Source organism: Lonchura striata, chromosome 10, assembly GCF_046129695.1.
Source record: "Lonchura striata isolate bLonStr1 chromosome 10, bLonStr1.mat, whole genome shotgun sequence".
Lineage (NCBI taxonomy): Eukaryota > Metazoa > Chordata > Aves > Passeriformes > Estrildidae > Lonchura > Lonchura striata.
Window position 1 is genome coordinate 14,879,317 of NC_134612.1, and position 25,417 is coordinate 14,904,733.

At 42.0% G+C, this 25,417-nt stretch overlaps 2 protein-coding genes across 20 annotated transcripts in view; both read right to left on the reverse strand.

The window, feature by feature from the left end:
• Window positions 1–754: 754 nt before the first annotated feature.
• Window positions 755–22,452, reverse strand: MELTF (melanotransferrin). Its single transcript, XM_021536903.3, has 14 exons — window positions 17,069–22,452; window positions 13,402–13,501; window positions 11,868–12,050; window positions 11,399–11,555; window positions 10,476–10,543; window positions 9,610–9,797; window positions 9,249–9,429; window positions 8,148–8,299; window positions 7,662–7,758; window positions 6,619–6,813; window positions 5,330–5,486; window positions 3,175–3,242; window positions 2,891–3,078; window positions 755–2,092 (listed from the first exon to the last, which is right to left on the reverse strand). Exons 1-14 carry the CDS (start codon window positions 17,288–17,290, stop codon window positions 1,814–1,816), a joined length of 2,235 nt encoding a protein of 744 aa, XP_021392578.2. The 5' UTR covers window positions 17,291–22,452; the 3' UTR covers window positions 755–1,813.
• Window positions 22,453–22,565: 113 nt separating this feature from the next.
• DLG1 (discs large MAGUK scaffold protein 1) overlaps window positions 22,566–25,417 on the reverse strand; it is a 141,859-nt gene continuing 139,007 nt past the window's right edge. For all 19 annotated transcript variants that reach the window (XM_021536895.2, XM_031505634.2, XM_021536891.2 and 16 more), the window contains one exon: window positions 22,566–24,303. In XM_021536895.2, coding sequence (XP_021392570.2) covers window positions 24,197–24,303 — 107 coding nt within the window. In that variant the 3' untranslated portion in view covers window positions 22,566–24,196. The remainder of the gene's footprint in view (window positions 24,304–25,417) is intronic.

A 25,417-nucleotide genomic window follows, 5' to 3' on the forward strand; every position in this document is an offset into this window, starting at 1 on the left:
TCACCCGGGACCCAGCACCACCGCCTGAGCCGCACCACGGCCAGTCCTCCTTAAACACCTCCAGGGACCGTGACTCCACCACCTCCCGGGCCATCCATTCCAGTGTCAGTCACCCTTTCTGTGAACTTCTCCTGATGTCCATCCTGAGCTGCCCCGGCACAGTTTGAGAGTCCGAGTTCTATGAATATGTTCTCTCGTCCTGTCACGGAAGGGAGAAGAGCCCGACCCCCAGGCTAAACACCCCCATCCCCTGCTCCCCATGGGACTTGTGCTCAGGAGGTTCTCTGGAATGGTGCATCCCAGCACTTCAATGCCTGTCCTGAACTGAGGGGCCCGGAACTGGACACAGCACTCAAGGTGTGGCCTCACCACTGCCAAATGCAGGGGACAATCACTGCCCTGATCCTTCTGGCCACACCGTTCCTGATACAGGCCAGACAGGATGCCACTGGCCACCCGGGCACACGCCGGCTCCTGTTCAGCGGCTGTTCCACAAGTGACCAGAAGCACAAGAAGAAATACAGCAGGGGCCACAGCTGGGCACTGCTTGCCTGTAGTCTTGGGTTTGAGTGCTGGGCACGGCGCCACTGCTCCCTGCACAGACACACTGACCCCACCGGGCACAGCCGGGGGCTGGGATCAGTCTGTGTCCCGCTCCAGCTTCCTGGGAGCAATGGAACAGTGGGCAGTGGAAGGGAAAGGCAAATGTTCACATCCCAGAAAAGCAGTAGTTTAGCTACCAAGCTGGTTAAAGTGTGATTACTTTTCATATTTATTTGCTATTTTCACTTATTTATGTGATTGCTATCTGGCTTTACCAGGATTTTATTACACTACGTATCCGTTCATCCCAGGATCATGAGGTGGTCTCTACAGTCGGAAAGACAGTGCCTGCCAGCAGCACAGCAATATCTGTGGTTAGTGCAGCTATGGATAAAAATAAAACCTGAATACTACAGCCAGTAGAAAAGGCTACTCAGAAGTGAAGTACTTTGTTTCACCTACAGCAAATACAAATTTCATGCACAAGGCATTGCCCCATGTGGAAGGACAGTCATGAAGTTCTTGATGAAGGCTGCATCAAACTGAAGATCACAGGACATCTCTGGCCAGCCATGAGAGCACTGGATATGGAAAGTCAGTCAACTCAGTGGATGCTTGTGTTTGGCTTTGTTTTTTTCTCTGTCAAAGGGTAATCCCCCTTCCAGTCTCTCTGGGCTTCTTTTTCATCCAGTGACTTTGGAAATTTCCCCTACTTTCTTCTGCTGGAAGGTAGAAGACTTTGTCCATGGCAGAAGCTGGACTGGTCTTTATTCACAGCCTGTCTATTCTCTGTGCACTTACCTCTGTGGCAGCAGAGCTCAGGAGAAGCAGAGTAGGATGGGTAAAGCCGGGATGTGGAGTCGGAGCATAGCCAGCCAAGAGGCCGCTAGAGAGAGAATTCACTACACAAGAGAGTTCTGAAAATTCTTCTATAGGTCAGAAACGCTGAATCCATCTAACAGTTCTTGGGAATCCTGGGTGGTTCAGTATCAGCAACAATGGCAGAGATGCTCCAGTTTTAGACTGATCTTGTAAACCATGTTGATACTGTATTGCTGGTTTCTGCCCCAAATTCCACCCCATCCACACAGACAGGGGCAGCTTCCAGCCCTACCCCACTCCCTGATGAGCAGATGCTGTTGGCACTTGCTCTGCAAAGAGGCAGGAAGAGGCATTCACATGGTAGCACAGCATGTTATCCAGACAGCAGCTTTTCTGAAGAGAAGGTGGCAGGAGCAGAGGTGGCCTGGAAGTTCCCACTTGGACTGTGTTAGTCCAAGCATTGTATCTGACATAAAACAAGCAGGGGAATGACAGTAGCCATGAACAAGTACTGTGTTACCTTATTACCTGCCCCAGAGCACTGGGGTGTTTGCATCCCTTCAAGGGACTCAATATATTCACTCCCCAGCCATTCTGTGTATGTCCTCCTCTCTTTCACTGGCACAATTCCAACAGCAGAATCCTTAAAAATCAAGTCTTTTCCCTGAAAAGTTGAAGAATCAAACATTTTGAATCCATTTCCATTGCTGCTGTTTCCAAAGTAGACCTAAAAATAATGAAAAATTCTCAGTATTTTGCAAGATGAAGTGCCATAATCCTGTCATATAACATGAAAGATGACAGGAACCATTCTGTAGATGAAAAATTCATACACATTTGCAGAATCTCTCTTACACATTTGCTTTGAGACGCTTCAGTAGATCAGATACAGAATTCTGCCACTGGCAATTACAAGAACAGCATTTGTGATTTTGCGTTTTTAGTTACTCTCTGGAAAAAGAGCTGTAGTTTTTAAAAAATTCTCTTGCCTCAATATTGTTATGCAATATAGGGTTTGGCTGCCCAGGAGTTACAGACATGACTGAAGCCGAGCATGGAGATACTGCTCAGTCTCAATTTTGAACTAATTAACTTCAGGATGGAGAAGAAGGAACCTTGCTGTGGCAGCCAGGCACACTCTGCCTGCATGGTTTACCATGCACATGGCTGCAGCATAAAAAAACCCAGCAAAGTTCTACTGCATTCCAAGGAAAATTCCAGAATGGAGAAGCATTGGCACAACACAGAAACAGGGGACAGCCATGAGAAAACACCTTAAGCTCCATCAAATTACTACTGCAACCAGTGGCTAGGCAAAAAGTTGAAATCCCTTGTGCACCAGGGTGGTTTTACTGGGCACATTACATGGGCTGTACTTTACCTTCTTGCCACACTCCCAACAGGGCTGTGCACATTCTGCCAGTGCCATGAGGCAGGATAAGGCAGCGTGGTCCTATTGTCTTTATCCTTGGACTGTGTAAGACCATATATAACTCCCCCCTAAAAATAAATGGATTATTAGTACCTGGGCTCTGTCCAGCAGTCCATATAGAGCAAAAACATTGACATCTGGGTGAACCATAACGGCCTGAGCTGGCACCTGAGCCAGGTGACAATCAGCAAACTGGGTGACTTCAGCACGGGCACCATTTGGACACAGTAACTGGAAATCACTGGACTTCAACTTTTGGGCCCAACTAGCACTGTTTTTACCTGAAAAAAAGAAACTGGTCATTGCCAAGCAATTAATGCTTTAAAGCAAGAAAAAAAAACCTGAATTATAATATAGAAACACGTAAAACTAAGTACCATCTGTGTTCTCAAACACTGTCGAGTGCTTCACAAAGGCCACATCCCCAGAATCCTCTACCAGGCACCTAAAGGAAGTCAAAGATATAAATGCTTTCAATTCAAAGCATCTTTAGGTGAACCACATTTTTTTAATAACTCATAGGTTTAGAATGAAATATTTTTACAGGCATTCCTGCAAGGAAATGTACTGGACCCAAAGTTATTAAGAAGAACCAGAGAAATTTAGCATCTTAGATGGAGAGAAAATAATAAAAAATACTGAAGTACAAATTTCAAGAGTGGAATAGAGTAGAAAAAAAATATTAAAAGCAGTGCGGAAAACAACAAGACAGACCAATTTTAGATAAGTCAAGAAACAGAAGATCTTCAGTGCAGCATTCACAGCCCTGTACACTGGAGATCTCCAGTTAATCTAACTGCAATTTCCAAGGTAATTGTTCCAGAACTAAGTTCAGTTTATTCTAATTTTCTGAAGGAGAAATAGACCACCATGCCAAAGGATCTTAAGACCATGTCCTATGTAGCTTATTCTGTAAGTGTTTTCAAGAAGCATTTCCTAAAACAAAATAATGAAACCAATGAAATAGATGTAAAGCTGTAACTGTGTATGGCTTATGCAGTACAAAATACAAGAGAAAGTTATGACTGGTAACAGTTACCCAAAGTACATGTATTTCAATTGCACCTAGTTTAACATCAACAGTTCTAATCAAATGTGGTAAATCACAATGTGGCTGACACTGTCACACAGAGAACAAGGACTCAGTGGGGCTATTCAGTGCATTTCCCCATCAGAAAAAGCTTTCCTAACACATTTTTTCACTACTCTCTGCAGTTTAATTTGCCCCAGACAGTGGGATATACACAAACTGAATGGCCTCTCACACCTCAATCACATTAGTCTGAAGACAGCCAGAGTTGAAGTAATCTGGAAATCTGAATTTTAAGTCCATCTCAAACACCTTCCATAATCCATTCTTCTTTCAGAGGGGATCATGTAAGTGTCACAGATAGATCTACCTTTCCCTTGTAGAAGACTGCAAACCTCCATTTTTTCACCCAAATTCTACCCTTTTAAATACTTAGAACTTCCCACATCTCTCAATGAATTAAGCACCTTCTCCCTCAAAAACAAAAAAAGTGATCTCCATATAAAGTTTGACTGTATGGGCACTATTATCAAATGCACAATCTTAGAATTATGAGCAAGGCTCCCGCAGCCTGTAACAGCATTTGTTGCTCATTCATCTTGTGACTGGGAGCAGCAGAGGATCTGGAGTTTGCCTGCAAGGCTTGTACCCAGCAGAGCATCTGGACTCAACTAAATAGATTTGCAAAAAGTAGTTCTCAAAATCTAACACTTCATTATTTACCAGGCAGCTGCTGTTGAAGTCTCTTCCCTGAAGGGAAAAGGTGGCTTTTAGCTGTTACATGCCCCATTACCTTCCAAGGTGAAGGTCAGGAAAAGGAAGTACTCCTTCCATATCTAGTTTCACAGTCTTTGGGTATGGCCCCATCTGTACATGTACACTGTTGCACAAAGTACTTGTTCTATTTTATATTATTTTCCCCCCTTCTATTTTTAACATACTTTGTTTTGAAGAAGATTTGGTAATTGAACATTGGCCATAGCTGTTTGTGTTGTACAGAAATCTACCTTCAGCTATAGCCACCAGTGAATCAGAGTAGTGAAGACACACTCCAGGCTCCCTGTCACGAGCCTGTCACTCTCTGCAAGGACCTACAGCACCCAGATCCTGGCTATTGTGTCTGTTTCCCTGCTAGAGCTCCCTGTGGATGACCTGCCCATGCAGAGTGGCAGACTCCCTGTCCCACTAGATTACACAAGACTGGAGGCCAGCAAAGATCTACTTGGTGCTCACAAGGTGGGTGCTCTGTGCAGATACACAGGTTGGGCTGTTGGCCATCTGGCTGTCTGCAAGGCAGCTGGCAAAAGCTGTGACATGAGTCAGTGTAATGCCTCATGCCAAACCTGCATTGGTAAGGACATCTGGGGACACACATCCCACCTCTCATTTATGGCACCTGCTGCAGCAACAATAACCTCTGTCTGCTGACTGGGATGGAAACCAGGCACTCCTTGCATTTTGGGAGGCTGACACACTGAGTCACAGCTGTGGGTACCAGTTACCTGAAGGCTCCACTGTAGCTGTAATAACGTTCTTGGCTACTTGCACTGCATTTGTTGTTTCCACTCTCATCTCCAATACACAGCTGACAGAGCTTTGCTGGGTAATTGTCCTGCTCAGCTGAGGGCACACAGCTGGCAGAGAAAAACTCACTCACAGCTGGAGGAAGACAAAACCAACATAAGGAGTGAAAAGTGTGGGCTCTTCACAAAAAAAAAGGCAGATACAATATCATGAAGTTATAACCAATGCAGGTTTCAGTAGAACACTAGAAATACAAGTTACAGCTGCCTTACTGGAATTCACAAACTAGAACTTTTAAAATGTTTTTAGAACACTATTTAGCTGACTATGTAATGAAACCAAAGAGATTCCTAGGTAATAGATAAGAAGTAGACAAGCAAAATTAGAATGTGGAGTTCCATGTTTACAGATCTTTTTCTTGTTGTGCTACATTATTTCATTCCCTAATGCAATTAGAAAATGCGATTAAATCCTGGTCAGGGATGTATCACTGATGCTTGGGATAATGTGATGTGCTGGGGGAGCAGTCAGGGAAGTGAAGGTTCTCCTCTGATATCTGTGACAAGCTCTGAGCTTCCAGTGTTAAAAGAACATGGACAGAGCTGATACAGTGGAAAGACAGCAAAATGCTCAGAGGGCTGAAACACAACTTGCATTTACCGGGCTGAGAGCTGGACTTGATCAGCCTGGAGATAAAGACAACTAACAGTGTATTGTTTTCTTCATCTATATAGTGAGTTTTTCAGGAAGAAAGAGCCAGTTCCTTCTCAGGGGTGCAGAGAAAAGGATGAGAAGCAACAGATTAAAGTTATGAGAAGAAAAATTCCAATTAGATATAAGAAAAGAAATCCTTTGTACAAGTGATGGTCAAGTAGAGGGACAGGGTCCAGAGAGGTTGTGTGTGATCTCTGTCCTAGGACTTACTCAGAACCTGCCTGGACACAGCCCTGAGCAATATGAACTACCAGACCTTTTATGCAGTTCCTTGGAATAGATGACCTCAAACTGTCCCTTCCAACCTAAATTAGCCAATTATTTTGTGATAAAGGAAGGAATAGTTTTGTGTTAGATGTAACCTTCTCAGACCCCTCCACTAGTCCACAATGGCGGCAAACTTAAAATTTCAAGTCATTATATTAAAAACACAATACTCCTTCACAAACAGATATGATTACTATAGAGCTATGAAATATCAAAAACACGTCCCTAATTTAAGTTTATCATTAGACTGTTACTATCTTTTTAATATGTATTACTGTTGTCTTACCTTGAGGAACATTACAGTCTCTGTTCTTAATAAATCCCCTCTTAATTAGTATACCAATGGGAATATTCCATCCAGCATTTCTCCCCAATCCTGTGTGGCAGGACTTCTTCCCTCTCAGGTCACTGATGGTGAATGCATTGGACGCATTTCGTTTCACTAACACCACAGCATAGTATACATTGCTGTTGTCATTAGCTTGTAAAATAAATAAATAAAAAAAAAAAAACACAACACATTACAGCTTTCCTTATGCATTCCCACAGCTTAGTGATCATCCGTGGATCCATTACAATCATATGGTGGCAACTTCAATTGCACCAACAATCTGCTAGTTAGGCAGCATAGGTGTACTTGGAATTACTCTTCACTTCTGCTCACATTGCTGCATTCACCTCTGGTCTGTAAGCTGTTACTGCTGCACACCTGAGCTGAATAATCTACAGACAAGATGATGAAAGTGTTCTTGTTCCCAGCAGTTCTTAGAAATACATTCCTCTGAAAAACAATGTGTAGGGTATCTCAGCAAATCTGCTTCAATAAGTAATTTTTATGTGAAATCTTCATACCTGCATTAAAACTTCTGTGAGTTTTGCAGCAAATTTAAACTCTGCCTTAATGACACTGTGGACACAAGCCCTCTTAATCAGTGACTCTGAAGCAGGCACATGGACAGGAAGGATTTGCTTCTAACTAGAACCTACTGCAATTTCTGTACTTTTGCTTATCTTAAAAATATTTTGACTTTGTAAATACTATTTTTTTCCACTGAAAATATTTTTTTTTCAGAATTCAAAAAACAAATGAAGAGGTACAAGACTCAAAATTGCCACAAACTCAACCTGGTCCTGCAGCAGGACATGAAAATACCCTTGCTGCAGAAGCTAATCTCATATCCTCCTCTATCCATGATGTGAGGGCAATAATTCTTATTTCCTTTGAAAACAGATTTCCCAGCAGGGCTGGGAACAAAGGACTATGTTTTTAGTACTGTTTTCAAACACCCTAGAAAAAAAGTCAATATTTATGTTTCTGGATCTTCTTACCAGAGTAACTTTCTCCAGCAGCTGGTACAAGGCCATATGTCTTCCCAGCTGTGTAAATATCAGCTCCACCCAGAACTACAGCATCACTTTCCTTTTTCTGAAAAATAAAATATACCATTTCTGTGAAAAAACCCAGCACATACTTTCCCTGCTACAATGATGACACCTTTATGGTCACATGTGTGGCAACTTGAAAGGCAAGGCTTACAGCAAAAGAACATCACACTGCTAAAGAAAACCTCCTAAATGTGCATAAAGCATCATCAGTGAAACAGGGACAGGAGATTTCACATACACAGTGCCCTCATGACAACTGAAGACCATCAGGGTTCAGGCTCATTCAGAGCATCTGAGCTACAGATCATCTCCTTCAAATCCAATGTTCCTGCCTGTCTCCAAAGGGAGTGCACATATCTAACCTCACTCACCCAGCAGAGAGCAGTTTCTGCTCATTTGGTTTATAGCACAAGGATTGTAGCAACCTACCTGGATCAGCTCCATGCACTCTTCCTTTGTCTTGGCTGAAATACACTGAATTTCTGGCTTCAAATTCTTTTTTCTGAAGGCAACGGCCATTTCACCACATTTCCAAATTTCCTCAGTGGATACAACACACCAGTTCAGGCTTTCTGGCACTGCTGCACAAAATTGAAAAGCAAATGCAACATTCACTTTCTTTGCAATACACAACAAGGATTCACACTGCCCACTGTCACGTGTCCCATTCATGTTATTGAAAATATTTGCTTCTGTGTTGCTCCTCATCCCTCCAGCTCAGACTTACACCTGACCAGGAGCCAGGGCACTCCCCGATGAGCAGTTATGTCCACACTGCAAACCTCTCCACAGCAAAGGAACAACTGTTCCTACAATAGCTGACCATTAAATCCAGCTATAGTATGTTAGTGTAGTGCAGCAAAAAGCCACCCTGAATACAAGCTTCCTCACATCTGACAGTCACAGAGCAATGCCCAAAAGAGAAAAATCAGGAAGGTGAGGGGCTTTGCCACAACACAGATCACATCTGGGAGGCTCAGTTGCCAGGACTTTTAAGCTTCTTAAGGCAAAGATTCTTGCAACTTTTGTTTCTGACTTTCCCATAATGCGCATCAAGTAATTTCTACTTTCTTCTGATAGCATGAAAGACCATAATGCTTCAATAAAGAACAACTGAGGGTTTCTTTCAGCTTAGGGAGGAAATCCTCTGTTAGGAATCCATTCATCCATATTTATAGACTACCTGGGGATTTGTGCAGCAGCACATTATTATTTCCCCTTGTCAGCAGGTAAGAAATTAAGTACCAGGCAGCAGTAGCAGCTTACCAGATTAATGCCTCTCATACAGCAAGAAAAGGTAGAAAATGCCTGCATCTTATAATGAAGTTGGCCAATTTGCACCGGAAAATGTTCTGCAATGCAATATTGTTTCTAGGTCCGAAAGTGATCTTTGCCCATGCTCAAAGATCAGACTGGCATCTTGCCGTAACATTCCAAAAGTGAGAAGAAAATAAAGCAGAATCAAGATGATCTGTGTTATCAGCTGTCTTTGCTTGTTTGGTTATAAAGAGGAACCTACAGACAACTTACTATTGGGGTTGCAGCTCAGAGCTTGCATGGCACGAAGATACTCCTCACCCAGCCATGCCTGGTAATTCTGAGCTGTGATTGCAACAAGCTCTGTGGTGGCATCTCGGAACAGAAGATTTTGGGCCTTGTAGACTGCTGAGTCAAACATCTGAAACTTGGCGCCCACCCCATTAAATCTTTGCTGTAATGTTAAAGAAAGAAGCACGTGTCACAACATTGCTCTATGTGGGATGTGTGACATCCCATACACCTTCAAACCCCGTAGAGCCAAAGGTGCTCAGATATCCCACTTTCAGTCTGCTTAGGCAGCCGGGAGAGCCCTTCTAAAACACACAGGGGCAATGAAGAAACGGCCTCCTACCTGTCCCTGGTTTAGGAGCTGGAAGAGAACTGTCCCATCTGTGTCAGGCCGCACGACCACGGCCCGAGCGGGGACTCGGGCCAGGTGGCAGCTCCTCCACTCTGTCACATCAGCTCTCCTGCCATCGCGACACAGCAGCTGGAAGTCCCGGGAGCGCAGCCGCTGGGCCCAGGGAGAAAGGCTCCTCCCTGAAACCAGCCAGGATGTGCTTAAGGAACAGGCATCAGGTGGGGCCCATGCTCCTGGCTCCAAGCCTGCTCCAAGCCTCACTTGCACACGTGGAGCAGAACACCCATCTCCTGAGCATCTCTGAGCTATTCCTGCCTGCACAGCATATCCTGTGCACCTTTGTGGTCCTGTAGTCCTATAGCATCTGTGAGACTGCACTGAGCTGTACCAGGGTCTGCAGCAGTATCAAGAGCATCCCTAGTTGTGGGTCATGTACAACTTTTTTTTGTTTTTTTTTCCCCTGCGTCAGACATACTTAAGCAATATTATACTCAAGGTAGTTTTCACATAGTGCCAGACAAGGCAGGATAACTCTCTCCTAGTCTCCACTGAATCCCTTGGCAGGCTGGAGCAATTTAAGAGTCCAGGTCTATATAAAAACAGGTTTCTACTGTTTCCAGAAGCAGGTTAAGATTCCACCTTTCACCTTATACTGAAACTATCAAGCATTTAAAGAAAATCTCTATCTCCTGGTGCACACCTCAGAGGGTTTATCTGTTTTCAGATTTTATCTGTATTACAGCATTTTTTTGCTGATTTCTCAATTCAAAATACAAAGATTTGCTATTATACTGTCATTACAAACACTGTATTTCAGACCTTGCAGCCATTACTCAACAAGCTTCAGGATTACTCACCATCTGTATATTCAGGCACTGTGCTGTGCTTCACAAAAGCGACCTCTCCAGCATTTTCAGCCAAACACCTAAAAAATATAAATCCAACCACAAAGAGGCATTATAAAACCACTGTGCTCTGGCCACTGCCAGCTGACAGCCTGAGGGCTCTGTGCTCCGTTCCATCAGCCACAGACACTGACCTATTTCCTTGTGCTGAGAGTTTTGCTCAAGGCAGAGACTAGAGGCTGTTGGAGCATGAAGTAAACTATCATTGTCATCTGGTGAATATGAACAACATGTTCAGTGCTGCCTGGGACAAACACCATGACCTTCTTTGTCCAGCACAGTTCTGTGTCTAAGGCAGTCACACAGTCCTTTGGGGAATACACAGGGAGGAGCAAGTGCTTCTCATAAGTAAATTCTGCCCTTGTTAATGCTATGACCCGGGGACTGGGAGCTGCAAACACAGCACACAGATGAGAAGGAAGAAAATAAAGATTGGTTTGCAAAAATGGAGGGCAGAGCAACTCAATAATTCAGAGCAGTTAGGTGGGATAACTGAAATAGCCAAGTAAGGCAGCAGTTCAGCTCTCAGGCTCCAAAGATCATCAGATTTCATTGGGAAAGATAAGTCAGTAAGGCTTGCTGAAACACTCAGATTGTATCAACAGCTGCTGGACAAAGCAAATAGCAGCTTTCCCTGCCCAGTATATGTGCTAAATATCTGTTTGGTTTTAATATCCAGGTATTAATACCTGAAACAGTGGGTTAAGAATTACTTTTGATCAGTCAGATTAAAAGCATAGCTATCCTAACAAAACTATAGATTTTCTAACAAGATCAACTGAAAGCTGTGGTTTCAATTTCTTGTCAGTGAGGCCTGAACACGATGACTATGGAGAAGGTACAGCAATAAAAAAATTGACAGATATGATTTTTACCTGAAAGCCCCACTGTAGTCATAGTATTGCTCTTGGGAATTTCGTTCACATTTGTTCTGTCCTACTGAGTCCCCTTTGCAGAGCTGACAGAGGGATTTGGGATAGTTCACACCATTTGCTCCAGGAACACAACTTGCATTGAAATAGTCACTTACAGCTAAATGCAAAATTAGAATGAGGCATTTTTAGCAATGAATAAACAAGATCAATTTCATTTTAACACATCCACACAGAACATCTCTAAAAAGATTCAGAAGGCACAAGTTATTTTCCTCTTAAAAGATAGTTTCCAAGTTTAAAACAATCAAAAACCCTGCAGTCTTCATTAGACCTAGATTATGATCCTACAAGGAGCATCAAAGTCAAAGAACAAAACAACAGCTGAGTCACACATTTCTGTACACACACAGAGGATGCCAAGGCCATTGGGAGAGCATTGCTGAAGGGATCTTTGCCCTGTAACTCTTGCCTTTGGGAAGGTCACATGCCACTGCTGCCAGGTGCCCAGTGTCAGTGAGGTACCCCACTGGCACATCCCAGCCCGCAGTCCTGTTGATGCCGGTGTGACAGGAGCGCGCTCCCTTCAAGCTCTTGATGGTGATGTTGGAGCTTCTCTTTACCACAGCCACAGCATAATAGGAAGTTCCAATCTCTGCAGCACAGGAACAAAGAGAAACAACCTGAGTATAGCCCCACAGCAGCATTACAGTGACATACACTGAGTTTTGGACTCCTGTGCCTGCCCTACCCACAAGGAAGTCACTGTGTTCACATCCTTGCTGAGACCCTGCTGACTTTGAATCAATGTACCCCATAACTTTTTCAATATGAATTGTCTTAGTCCACAGGCAATCTGTTCTAACTATGGAGGTCACTCTGCTTTGAAAGTGAGGTTCCTTTTCAGAAAGAAGCTTTCTATGACTCTAAATATATCTGGATTGAATTGAAACCAATATAATTTGCTCCATAGTGGATCTTAATTTTGTTACAGCAGAGTCAACTGATGTCTCTGGAGCATCACAGCTGATTTCATTATCTTTTTTTTACAGTTTAATATAACTCAGTCAAGAGCTGAGGGTTTGAAGTGATCATAAGGTCATTCAATCTGACTTTATTTAGATTAGAAATCATTACATTTCTTCCATTTTTCTCTGATTTGAGCTCATAACCTGACTAATGGAAATAGTCAGCCTCTGGGTCCTGAGGCCCATTTGGTTTTGAGAAGCCAAAGTACAGGTCCCTCACCAGAGTCATGATAATTTTAACAGGGTGGGGGACTGCTGCACATGATCCAAGATGCTATGGCCTGATCCCAACAGCAACTTCTGAAGATGCCTTTGGCCAGGTAACACTAAGACCCAGCTACAAAACAAATCCAGCTCCATCTCACAATAGAGTGATGGGACAGCACTGCCAGCAAACTGCTTCCAGAGCTCTCCCTTCCTTTACATCTTAAAGTTGGGGGGGGCATCATCGAGCTCTGAACTACACAAATGTGTTGATACTGAGCCCTTAGTCATGATAACAAATCACCACTGAATTATTGTCTCTGCCTTGAAAGGAACTCAAAGCTTAAGGTCATCCAGACAAGAAGCATAACCTAGTACTTCCTTTCTTCCAGCAGGTTATCATACATTAGTAAAAACAAAATCTAATTTTTCTAATGTATAGGACTGAGAGATAAACCTAGTGATTTGTGTTTAGCAATTCATTAATCTAAGAGAACACAAAAAGCAGAGAGACAGTAAAAAAACAAACAAAAAACAGCCCAACAAACTTATTTCAGGAACAGCTACTCTGACCTAAATGCTTCAGGACAGACTTTGTCACAGCCCTGTGTCTATTTCCCCTGTCTGGTACAGGCAGGAGCAACCAAGAGGGATGCTGATCACTACCCACTGTTTAGAGTCTTCAAGAAGACTCCAAATAAAAATACAAACAGTAAATGCAAGATCTTTCTTATGCATTTTAAGTAATCTAAAAGGTATTTAGTCAGAATATACCTTGATCATATACTTCCCCAACCACAGGTTTCAGACCATGCTCCCTTCCAGCCTGGAAAATCAAACGGCCATCCAGGGTCACTGCATCTGCCAAGTCATCCTGTGCACACACAAGGGCACAATACATGTTAAAGCTTAATTATCAGTCGTTATCAACAACCAGAGTACCCATGCATTTAGAAGAGGCCCTTAGTTAATATGCATTTCTGTTTTCTTTTTTCCAATTATTTTAAGGGCACACACATTTCTGAACAACTCTTACCAAGAGGGATTTTAGACCTCCAAAACTGCCTTCCAGCAGAAGCAATGCAGAAACCAGCCCTGCACAATCATGGCTTCACCAGTCTTAATAGTTCATAGGAACCTTAGAAATAGATGCTGCAGCTCTCTGCAGGATCTTAAAGCCCAGCAATTAAAAGTTTCATTCACCTCTGTAGCTTGTGCCTCAAAGCTTGAAGATTTAAACAAAATAAATACATATTTAGATCATACACAGATAGCTCAAAATAATATTTTTTGGGGCTACAAAATCTGAATGCCAAAGTGCACTCCAAAGCACCCTACAGACTGCTGGCTTGTAGCTCAGCTCAAGTCATTTTGTGAGTGGGAGAGAAGGTGGCAATGGGTTCCTGAGAAGGAGGAAAGCATCTAAGAAGACTGTTCAAACTGGGAGGATACAAATCTGAGGCATCCACTTTCAGGAAGGTGGCCAGTAACACCAGGTATTTTCTGTTGACTGTAACACCTGGAATTGCTGGAATCCTGCTACAGCTGCAGGATTGCTCTGGAGAGCACAGGATGGGGGCTCCTCCAGCAGCAGGGCCAGAACTGCTGTAACACCCCTGGCAGCAGGATCAGCTCCCTCTGTGAGAGCCAGGAGAGGGCATTTCACACTGAGACAACATACTGCCGAGAAAATAATCAGCAGTGTGACATTCTGCATTTCTAAGCTAATTCCAAGTTTCTCCTTAGTTTGCTTAACCTCTGGTTTGGCCATGGAGGGGGTCATTTAGTTTCTCCATGCCTTGGGAGCTTGCAAAGCATGATCAGGGCAGGGCTGGGACTGCCTAGCACACCACGGCAACTTCCCACAGGCTGAACCACATAAAGAGCTTGAACATTTTTTAAGGGAATGTGTGGAGCACAGGTAATATGTCGATGGTGACATCTAAACCAGATTTGAAGTTGCCATGTAATTTGAAATCTTTTACTTGTTTGGCTTGAAGAAAAAAAAAAAAAGATTATATTCATTAATCAGCTGAAACAATAGAGTCCTGAGAGCTGCTTCTCATGAATGAGAGCTGAAGAAATCCAAGGGAACTTGAAGTGGATTTGGGGTTGGGAGATATTTGCATCTTAAAGAACAGACACAATCTTTCTGAATAACACCTCCACTGGTGAGGGTCAGAGCACAGCACACTGTAGGAATTAAATACAATCTGTGGTTCAGGAGGGACACCTGACAGAAGAGGAGGTGGGAGTTAGAAGGCTCTTGCCTTCAGGGGGAACAAAATGAGCTTCTAGAATTGGTGATGGACCAAAAGTAGATCAGATAAAATGGAAAGGGCTGACCACAGAAACCATGAGGTATGTTATATGGCCATATTTTCATAGGAAATAGCACTTTTCTGACTGAAAAGCAGAGTCTTTGAGCTCTGTTTAGACATGAAGCCTCTGATAAATAGCTTTTGTAAAACTAGCACAAGACAAAAAAAAGGTCTACTGTTGTTTTTAGCATAAAGTAGTTTTAAATAACACACAATTATTGCTGAGGTGACATATGAACAGCAACATGGGCATTTTTTTTCAGCAAGTATTTGCCAATAAATTTAGCAAAAGCATGGGACTCACCCACAATTTTTTAGTAAGTATACGTATGATAGTAATTCTCTCTTCGTTGTTTTCAGAGGAAGTTTAATTCTTTGTGTCACAACATTTCAGAATTACCTACATAAGTGTTTTAAAGACCTGCTGAGAATCAGGTCTGGTCATATTCAATATTGTCAGCTTCCCTAGTTAAATATTAGATATTTCTTAACTGTTACACATCTTCAATCAAAACCGTCTTTTCCTTATCCATGTGCCAACACATACACAGGTCGAAGTCCAAGTCATGGAGCTACAAAACAGCATCTGCCTCTTCAGCCACTGTGTCCTGCTCCCTTCTTGGCCTCAAGGATCAGAGTTCAGTGCAGATGCCAGCTCAGGGATTCCACACAGTCCTACACAGAGTAGGCTGGCTTGATTATTTAGTAGATTATTAGCACAAGGGGAAAAAAGCAAAAAGGAGATCTAAAAGACAAAGTCTTGTCTGAAGCCTTACAGTGAAAATTCATTTTATCAGAAAGCAACTTACTCCTGCTGTCTGCCTGCCTGCTATTTCCAAGGGCTTGCAAATGCAATTCTGTGAGCTCTATATTTCAGAAGCAGACAATCATCAGCCCTTTGTATAATCTGCTTTGCAGAATCTAACAGCTCCCTCTGTGCAATGCAATCAGCCAAGTGGTTTGGAGAAGATCTGACATTAGTATGCCCTGGCTATTCCCAAGGTGAGATCCACATCTGTATTGGTATCTGCTCTCAGCATTCTTCAATACAGCCTGACACCCTTGTTCAAGAACAGCATTTATCAGGAGCCAGCAAGGTAGTCTTAGGAACCAGACAGCCATTCTGCTTCACTGACAAAAATTACAAGATATCAGTTCTTGAAATCTGTTCATTTTTTTCTAGCCACATAATCATCTGCCTCATCTCCTTTCAAACTATTCTTTCAGATCTCCTTTTCTTTCTCTGAACCTCTTGACCTTGACAGGCTGCATCTCCACAAAAACCCAGTTCTCAGGCATATGTACAAAGAACATTCTTTATTAGCACAGCCAGCCAGCCTTCCCTTCCCCCACACTCTGCCAGTGATGACAACCATGATTACCTGCCTCCACGCTTCTTCCAACATCCACTTTTTACCTCCTCCCCCTCAAAAGGAAGGAATTCTTTTGCATACATCATTTTGCAAATTCACATGTTCACAGTCTTTAAAGCTTTCCCCAGAGGCACACTCTTTTTGGAAGCTGAGCACACTCTGGACAGCTGAATTAATACAGCTTAATACAGAAGTTTGCCCTTTGCTCACCCCACTTGCTGCTTTGCCTTTCTCTTGTACTCAGTATTGGGAGATTTGATTTGATTACTCTCAGCTCATCTGTTTATGCAGCAATTTCCATAACAGGACCCTGAAATGGGAGTCTGATCCAGAGTTTATCGAAATACAATCTACTTAGAGGCTAAGCAGCACAGCTTTAACTACTGTCTGCATCTTGTAGCTCCATCCTTTCTTAAATATCTGCTAAATAAATCTGACACAATTCTCAAATCAAAGATTACTATTTGGGAGGAAATATTTAAGACCTTAGCTGTGTTCCTAAAGACTCAGTGAGCAGCCAAACAGATGACATGGGGCCATTCTGACATTCAAGTCCATATGTATATTTCTGTGCTTTTTTAATCTTAAAAAAGATATGCCTTGATGTCAGAGCCATGAATGCCAGGAATGCCCTCCAGCTGCCTGGAGGGCCACACATTCACCACAGAACAGTGCACCTTGCCAGGGGATTATTATTAGGCACATGAAGAAATTAAACTAATGACACTGGTGTCACTCACAGCTCACCTTGATCATCTGGGTACAGTTAGCAGCTGAGCCCCCTGCTGTACACTCCAGAGGGGGAAGGATGCCAGCCTCCCTGAAGGCCTTGCTCATGCCATTACACTTGGAAAGTTCTGGTTCAGACACCGTGCACCACCGGACACGCTCCAGGCCGAGAGCTGCAAACACAGCACCAAGAGAGAATATTACAAAACCCATCTGAGCTTTTGTAACAGAACTTACCATTTAGAGACAAACTTTCATTCTGCTTCTCCCTCCAAACAGAAAAAATCAGGGCTCATTTCACTGTGAGTCCTTCGAGGTGATTCCCACTATCAATCCAATTAACATGAATACTGAAGTTTTTTTTTTGACTGACCACAAGATCAGACTGAGACACTGAAATCCAATGGCACTTGTTTCTGACATAAGAAACATGGGTACCATGGAACAGGTCAGGGCATCCAGACTATTTTAAACACCTTGCAGAATGCACCATCTTAATCAAGTTAAAACCATGTGAAATTTTTATCTAAAATGATATGCTAAAAACCAAAGATACTCAAGACAACTCTTGAGTATTGCAAGTTAGTATTTGGAGTCCTGTACTAGCCCTTATTGGTCTGAATTATAAAAGCATCCTTAGGTGCTCAAAAGCCTTGCCACTAGGCTTGTTATGAAAACTAGAAAAGTAAACTTGGCCCTTCAAAACAGTCTTTCATAAGAGATCATAACCACAGTCAGGAAAAGGGGAGGGCAGAGCCATGAATGAGGAGACTCGAGTTGAGTTGTGGAGATTTCCATTAATTAGGAAAGAAAGGTGCCTTTCAGAGGCCTAAATGTCACCCTCCTAAGTGCCAAAGCTACAAACACTTGGTTGCTTTTGCAGGGAGAGGTCATCGTGCGCAGACAGTGCGGTGAAATGGAAACGCAGGCGTGGGACAAACAGGCACGGTCATTTTCGTAAGCAGGGACACAACATTCCACTGCTTGTCTACAATTTCCATTTTTAAGCTGGAGTCTGCTGTAAACCATTTATCATGTGGTTTTCTAATACCTCTAAATGGCCCTCTGCTTCCCCCCCAGTGCCATGCAGCCGAGATGCCACATCTGACAGTGCAAGTTAAAAATGACTCCGATAGCACCCGACAGTGCTCCGTGCACATCCTCTGACTTAGTGCCTGCAGACTAAACAAGCCTGTTGATGCCAAAAGATCCAATACTGAAACAGTGGGCCTGGCTTGCTGCTCCTCTGGGACAGAGCCAACTCTACTGCTGTCAACAAACACTAAGTCAGACTTGGAAAGCTTACAGGAAGCTTTCATGGCAGCATATGCCAGAAGAGGGGGAAACAACTGCCCACCTCTGAGTTGCAAGAATTCTGAGAACCAAGACGGTTGGGAGAAAGCTACAACAGGTCATGGTAAAAATACACTTCACAAAAACTTAGTGTTTGTACTACCTCATCTTTCGGGGTGAAATTTTCACCATTAATTCCTTGGGAGTGGAAGGAAAATCCTGTTTTCTACTTTGAGGTTTTCTTTTTATAAACATAAGCAAAGAGAAATTAAACTGGGGACTGAGTCTCTCAGTGTGTATGTATGCTAAGTGCCATTTTTCAGCCTCAGCATTCTGATTTTACATAGAGACACACAGGAGGTAAAGCATCAAAGTATGAAAAAATCATTAGCCATACACCTGAAACATAAAGTTCTTTTAGCTCTGTATTTCAGCCAAAATAGTGAAACGGCATGAATCCATTGGTTTTTTTCCTCACTCATCAAAACCAAGTGTTTATTGGTCCCTTTCCAAATTGCTGAATTTTGTTCTTAGAGGAAAGTCAGATCTGGGCAATATCCTGGCTTCTTCCTTACAAGACAGCCAATCTGAAACGGGCTTGAGCACAGGTAAGGCCTGCAGTTAGCCTCTTCCTACTGCCAAGGAAAACCAGCTTAAAACATCAGGTCAATGTCTGAACCCAAGGTTATTCTCAATTTTGGCCCTTCTGTGTATCAGTAGATATATATATAAAGCTTAAAAAGGCAGAAGCTGGAAACTTCCATTTGAAATATGCTCACAGTCCTAGCACACCTATAACTATCACTGACAAACATCCCAATAGCTCCTCAAAGTAATGATACCACATTGTGTAACATCAAATAGCTATTTATACAGCTACTACTACAGTATCAAGGGCTTTCAACAGAAGAAAAAATGGAAAAAAAAACAGAAATTAACTGGGACCATTTGTTTTCTGAAGAACTGAAGACTGCTTCAGAAAAAGTGCTTACACCTCTTGTGAAATTACAAGCACTCACCAATACAATTTGCGAGTGACAGGAGTAAGTCAACATGTTGCACAGAGCGCGAGAAGTGAAATAAAGCAATTATTTCTATTTTTATAAAGTAAGTGTTACAGAACTGTTCATCGTTGTGAAAAACAGACACCACTGAACCAGAAATTGATTCAGTGCTGGGGAAATACAACATTTGACACCAATGAGTCAAGATATATACATGATGTTCAATGCAGCCTTTCTACTGCTTTTCTATTACTTCAATCTGTTTATTTTCCTGGCCATATGAAATTAGCTCTAAAGTGGTTCTAGTTTCCTTCTGCTCACATCACACAGAGTTCCCATGGCACAGCAAAAGCTTTTGGAGGGCACTTACCAGCATGAAAGAAGAGAAGATAGAAAACATTTCTCAAGCTCTTCATGGTGAAAGTTTTGGGATCTGTGATTTCTTTTTCAGCCTTCAAAATTCCCAGAGATCAAGGCTCCTGCAAGAATGCTCCCTCCAGCCTGGTTTTAGGTGAAAATCAGTTGTGTTCAATTGCAGTTCAATGCACTCTGTTCAGCAACAAGCCCTGCTTACCTCCGCATGCCTCACCTCGTAAGGAGTACAGGAAAAGAAAGCTTCTCCTCACACTGCCTGTACACTTGAAAAAAAATATCAGACCTGGAAATTGCAACATATCTGCGGCACCAATGAGGTCACTACTGCCTTGGCACCACCCACAGACTTCATTCACTAAATTGCTACACACCGGCACACGGGGGTGGGGTAGGGCTGTGGAAACACATCCTTGCTCTGTGGTCTGTGTATTCCCTATACCTGGGGCTCAGGAAGCAGGAGATTCAAGGGAAGCAGTTAATCTGGCAGAGTAGACAGTCACTTGATGCCACATTCTCAGCATTGTCAAAAATTGCTTAAAGCCATCATTAAAAGCCCAGGCTCTTAAAACAGCAAAGCCTGTACACTATACAGGTGGGTACAGCACATGCCAAGTGCACATTTCCTGAAATTTAATAGCAATTGCTATAAAACAGCTGAATCATTCTGGCTTATTTTAAGGTTTAAGAGAAGGCCTAGGAAGGATTCTCTCCCAGAAAGAATCAAAACTGCTGACACTAGCTCTGTTAAAAGCTGCTGTGAACTTTAGTGTAACTTCACAGAGCAATCCTCATTTGTGCTGCCTTTTTATTAATTTCTTATTAGTCAATGAACTGCAGCTGCCTGTAACACTTTGCTTAGATAAAAGCTGCTCAGAAACAGAAGGGCTGTGTGATGTGAGTCCTCACACCCAGGGAGGGCATGAGCCACGCAGCTCTGTGCATCCCCCTGTAGGTCCGGGAGTGTGGCATGATGCCTCCAGCACTCATCAGCTACCTGACTGCAGTTTGGCAACTCTGACTACACCTGTAAGACAACAGCTGAGTTAATTAATTGCTATTTCAAGTTTAGAATTGCAAAAAATAGAGAATGATCTCTCCAGACTTTCTTCCCAAACAAAGCTTTATGGTTGAACTCTTGGCTCCCTAGACCGTCTGGAATTAATTGTCCCTTTGCTGTCTGAAGTGTTAAAGAATAACCCGGTACCACTGGAGTATTTCCAAATGTTTTCAAGGACCCATTGCTCAGATCCTTCCTGTGCCCTTCCTACTGGCCAGATTAACATCTGAAGCCCTCTCTCCCTGATGTTTGCAGAAGGGTTTACATTCATATGGAGATGACAAGACCGACAGTCCTAGTACCAGTTACTTAAGACTGCAAGGGCAGGATTAGTAAAACATGAACCAGGTACCAGGGGTCTCCTGTGGATCCTCTAAAGGAATGGTTCAGAAGGCAGAGGAGCAGCCTTTTTGTACAGGAGGTCTATTCCAAACCCAGCCCCCTCTAAACAACCACACAAGCACAGTTTGTCAGAATTTAAGTAATTTTTCTATTTGATTCTTAACTCTTGAGTATCTGTGCTTTAAGTTTCTTAACCCAGTTTTCAGCACAATTCAGCAAAAATGCCAACAAAGAAATAATATAACTTACAATAATAATATAGGGTAGCAAATACTTCATCAAACATGTGTCTGTATAGCAATTACAAATAGCTGGTTTATCAGGCAGGAAGAAAACCCACAATGCCTTCACTCGGCCAGCAAAAGAGTTGTAATACAGCAGTATGATGCCATTTGTATTTCCTAATTACTCTAGTTGTTAAATTAGAGGCCTTTAGCAAAATACACATATTGTAAAACATAACTCTAAAACACAGAAAAGTGTACCCAAGAATCAGAAGATATATCAGTACTTGATGCTGGAAAAATGAGACCCACAGAAACACTAAGTAATGCAAAACCCTGACAATTACACAAGTTAAGACAACAAGGAGCATCAGGGCTCTCAGAATCAACTTTTCTGCCAGTGTTCAAAGGTAACACTGGAAACAAACAAAACTAAAAACACAAAGCAAATGCTCCAGAGTCCTTTGAGATATCTTGATCTGAGACTTGTTTTCACACCCGCAAGGCTGCTGTGCAAGGTAACTGCTGCGGACTTCAGTCAGAGTGTGTTTGGTGACACCTGGCTACTACAGGACAAGTGCCTGGGGGCAAAGTTCCCCGACAGCTGCTCAGACACTCCAACACATGAAAGAGCAATTCCTCACAGACCTGCTCAGCTGAACAGGGCTCTTTCTGATGGGTTAAAAAAAAGAGGTAAAAAGAAGTGTATACAATGCAGAGATCTCAGATGTGTTTGCAGATTTGATATATTCATATCCTTCTGTTTTTTTTTTTTTTTTTTTAGAGTTACTCTTTTAAGATGTCTCACAAGACACCTCAAACAATCAATCACTTTCAAAAACACAACAGTACACTTCCAGCTGTCTTAAAAATTTATGACATTATTTATCAATTTGCATCAATCTAGTACACCATGCACTTTCATGGGCAGGAGTTCTTAGAAAGGCAGCACACCTGATTTCCCAGATCTTGAGAAGCAGAAATTCTTCTGGGGCATGCACCAGCAGCTTGAACTTCCTGTAAGCTGCACTAGCATCCCATGTAACATCAGCAATAATTGTGTCACAAGTTTAAACTTGCTTTTAATGCATAACTTCAGTAGCCCCAAGGTGGCCACCAGTGTTTCTCTAACACCTGATTTTTGTTTACAGTCCCAGTCAATTATTCTAAAGTGCTACAACACCTGTATTTATCAAAATTAAAAACACACTTGACAAATATATTGTACAATAAAGTTTATTAGCTGTTCTCCTCTTTCTAACAAATGGAATGGATAGTGTTGATAATTCTTTACAAACCAAAGCTGATTTGGTTGTGTGGGGATTTGACTGCCCCATGACTGTCATAAGTACATCCCTCTAAAAACAATCAGTTGCAAACAAGCAATGGCAGGTACCAGATAATACGGGAATTAGAGAATTTCATTATTGAAGGTTTTGGTACAACGTATTCATAACATTCAGCACAGAAGTTTGTGCATTGCAAATGGAAGATCTTGTGCCTGTGCAATCCGAGACGAACACGTACAGAAAAAAATATATTGTTGACTCTGAATTCTCCCTTTGGTTAAGACATGCATATTATAAAGGGGACAGAGGAAGACAAACACCCAGAATTGCGTAGAAAAGAGGAGAACTTGCATGTATTTTTTTCTTGTACTAATATTCCCTGGACTTCATGCCCAGCTATCACAGCCCATTTGATTTTTCCGTGATTAAGGAAGGTAAATTCTAATTTGTTTTTTTTTAATTTTTATTCAAAACAAAAAGCTAGGAGTAGGTGGTAAAAGAAAAATATATATTTTATATATATATTTATACGTGTGCGCAACTATGTAAAGAAAATAATTCCCATAGTTACAGAGTTTAGTTAAAGAAAGTTTAATATATATATATATTTATTATAACAAAATAGGCAGTTATTGTGGGTAAAATATTCATTAAAATCTGACCCCTAAGAACACACACATCTTTAGGCTATGAATCATTCTCTCATTGCCCTAATGACCATCTCTGCAGCTGTTTTCTGAATTATTGCCAATGCAAATTTGGCATTCCTCTGAAAAATACAAGGTTTCCTAGCACCTAAACATATTTTTAGGCTCAAAAAGTGTGACGACCATTATCTATAAAGAATTTCTGTAATACACTATAAATAGTGTTTCATGAGGAAGATTAAAAACATTACACATCTTTGTCCCTAGCAATTTTATTGGCAAAAAAATATGAAAAAATAGATTTTAAGAATATCCATATGAAATTATGAAAATTAATATCCCTTTAGGAGTAGTAATGGGACTTAATGAAAATGCTAACTCAAAATTTAAAAGTTTCTTTCTAACTGCCTGGAAAGAAAAAAGATACCGTGACAATAGGATTGAACTCAAAATAAAACCTGAAATTGATTGCCCTGACCAAACCATGCTATTAAAGTTAAGCGTGCAAAGTTACTCATAATTTACAACTTCCTTGAATACAACTTTTCTTTCAATTGTTATGAAATTTTAAAAGAATGTCTATAAAGCTTTTTTGAAAAATCTTTGAAAGTTACTTTCCCTTAAACATTAAGGAATTTTACCCAGCAATTCCCTCCCACCCCCACCCTAAACTAATAGCTGGTCAGGCCATTCCACTGTCATGTTTGAAAAATGGCAAACCAACAACACACAATAATACAAATTATTTAAACTAAGAGAGACACCAAATGTAAAGCATTATGGGAACTGCAGAATGTGATGGTTAGGGTATGAACCACGCTGGAAAGAACTAGAGGCAGGCTCCACTGGAAGGGCTTAAGAGTCGTCAGATGTAGTAGGTGATGTAGTTAGAAAATGAAAAATAAAAATCTGTTTTCATAATTTTTCCTTTGCTGGAACCCAGATGTAAGGACCAGACTGTTCCTCTATGATCTGTTTCACTTGGTTGTAGATTTCTTCCAGAGTGTCTCCCTGGACAATAGCTGCAAAATATAATGTGGAAGTCAGCAATCATCCCTCCCATTCCGTGCAGAAGCCAGGCTGCTCCTTCCCCTCCGAGTGGCAGGAGGATTTCCGACTGCTGAAGGAACAGACTCCTGTGGACACTCCTGGTTTCAGGGCTGGACTGAAGCAAAGTCTGGAGGACACACAAAGCACTTCCTTGGGGACAGGAACAACCTTTTCCTAGACACAGGTTCCAATTTGCCTGAGCCAATTCACATCCTCCAGTATTCTTTTTGGCCCAACTTTCATTTGTGTTTCTAACACAAGGCACGACAGTGCAGGGCTGTGTCCTCACAGGCTGGTGAACTCCTCAGCTCTGTCCTGAAGCTGCACAGCAAGGCAGGCTGACCTCGAGATGTCTACCTAGCTCTACCTCTGCCTTTGGCTAAAAAAAGGAGGAACTCATGGAGTTTGTTGTCCAGAGAACAGATTCAAGTTTTATAGACAAGAGGCTTCCTTATACAGTTAAAAGTGCAATCTATACTCATTCCTATCATGTCAGTTGATATATTTTTGCCAAGGCTAGAAATTAACTAGAAATTAGCCAATATGGATGTGTTTTGACATATCAGAATAAAATATGGTCTGGTGAAAATGAAGTTTGAGCTGTTCTTACCAACACTTCAGCCTGGAAAAGCAATCACTGTGAGAAAGCAACTTCTTTTTAATTAGTGTCACAATCTCAGCATCAATAATCCAAGAAGTAAAGTTTAACATGAAAGACAGTTTTGGAGGCAGGTCAGACTCACTCTTCTGTGCATTAATAGAGTAGTGCTGCTTCTGAGATTTGCTTTTGTGCAAATTAGTTCCCTTTTATTCCTACCATTCCATTCTTATCTCTTAAAAACCTTCTCCCCATCTGCAGCTCAATGCTGTACTGCCTGTGGGAGGAGGCTGCTCCATTGTTACAGGCCAAGTATAATGTTCACAGCACAACAGTGCATGAGAAAAATTAGAAATGTCTTTGCAAAGCAAATAGGCCATAAGCTTTAGTATCTTCTCTCCAGCTAAGTTCAACCACACCTCTTCCAAACCTCAGTAACCTCAAAGTTGAATAAGGATGTGCTTTTTTTAAGTCGCTGGAAACAAAAC

Excerpts from the sequence above, each read along its gene's own strand:
- MELTF (XM_021536903.3), bottom strand. The coding sequence starts at position 17,290 with ATGGTAAGTTCTGTTACAAAAGCTCAGATGGGTTTTGTAATATTCTCT. Across the intron at positions 12,051-13,401 it reads TGGGGAAGTATATGATCAAG|AGATTGGAACTTCCTATTAT; the intron begins GTATATTCTGAC and ends CCTGTGCTGCAG. Across the intron at positions 3,243-5,329 it reads AGCTACAGTGGAGCCTTCAG|GTGCCTGGTAGAGGATTCTG; the intron begins GTAACTGGTACC and ends GACTTCCTTTAG.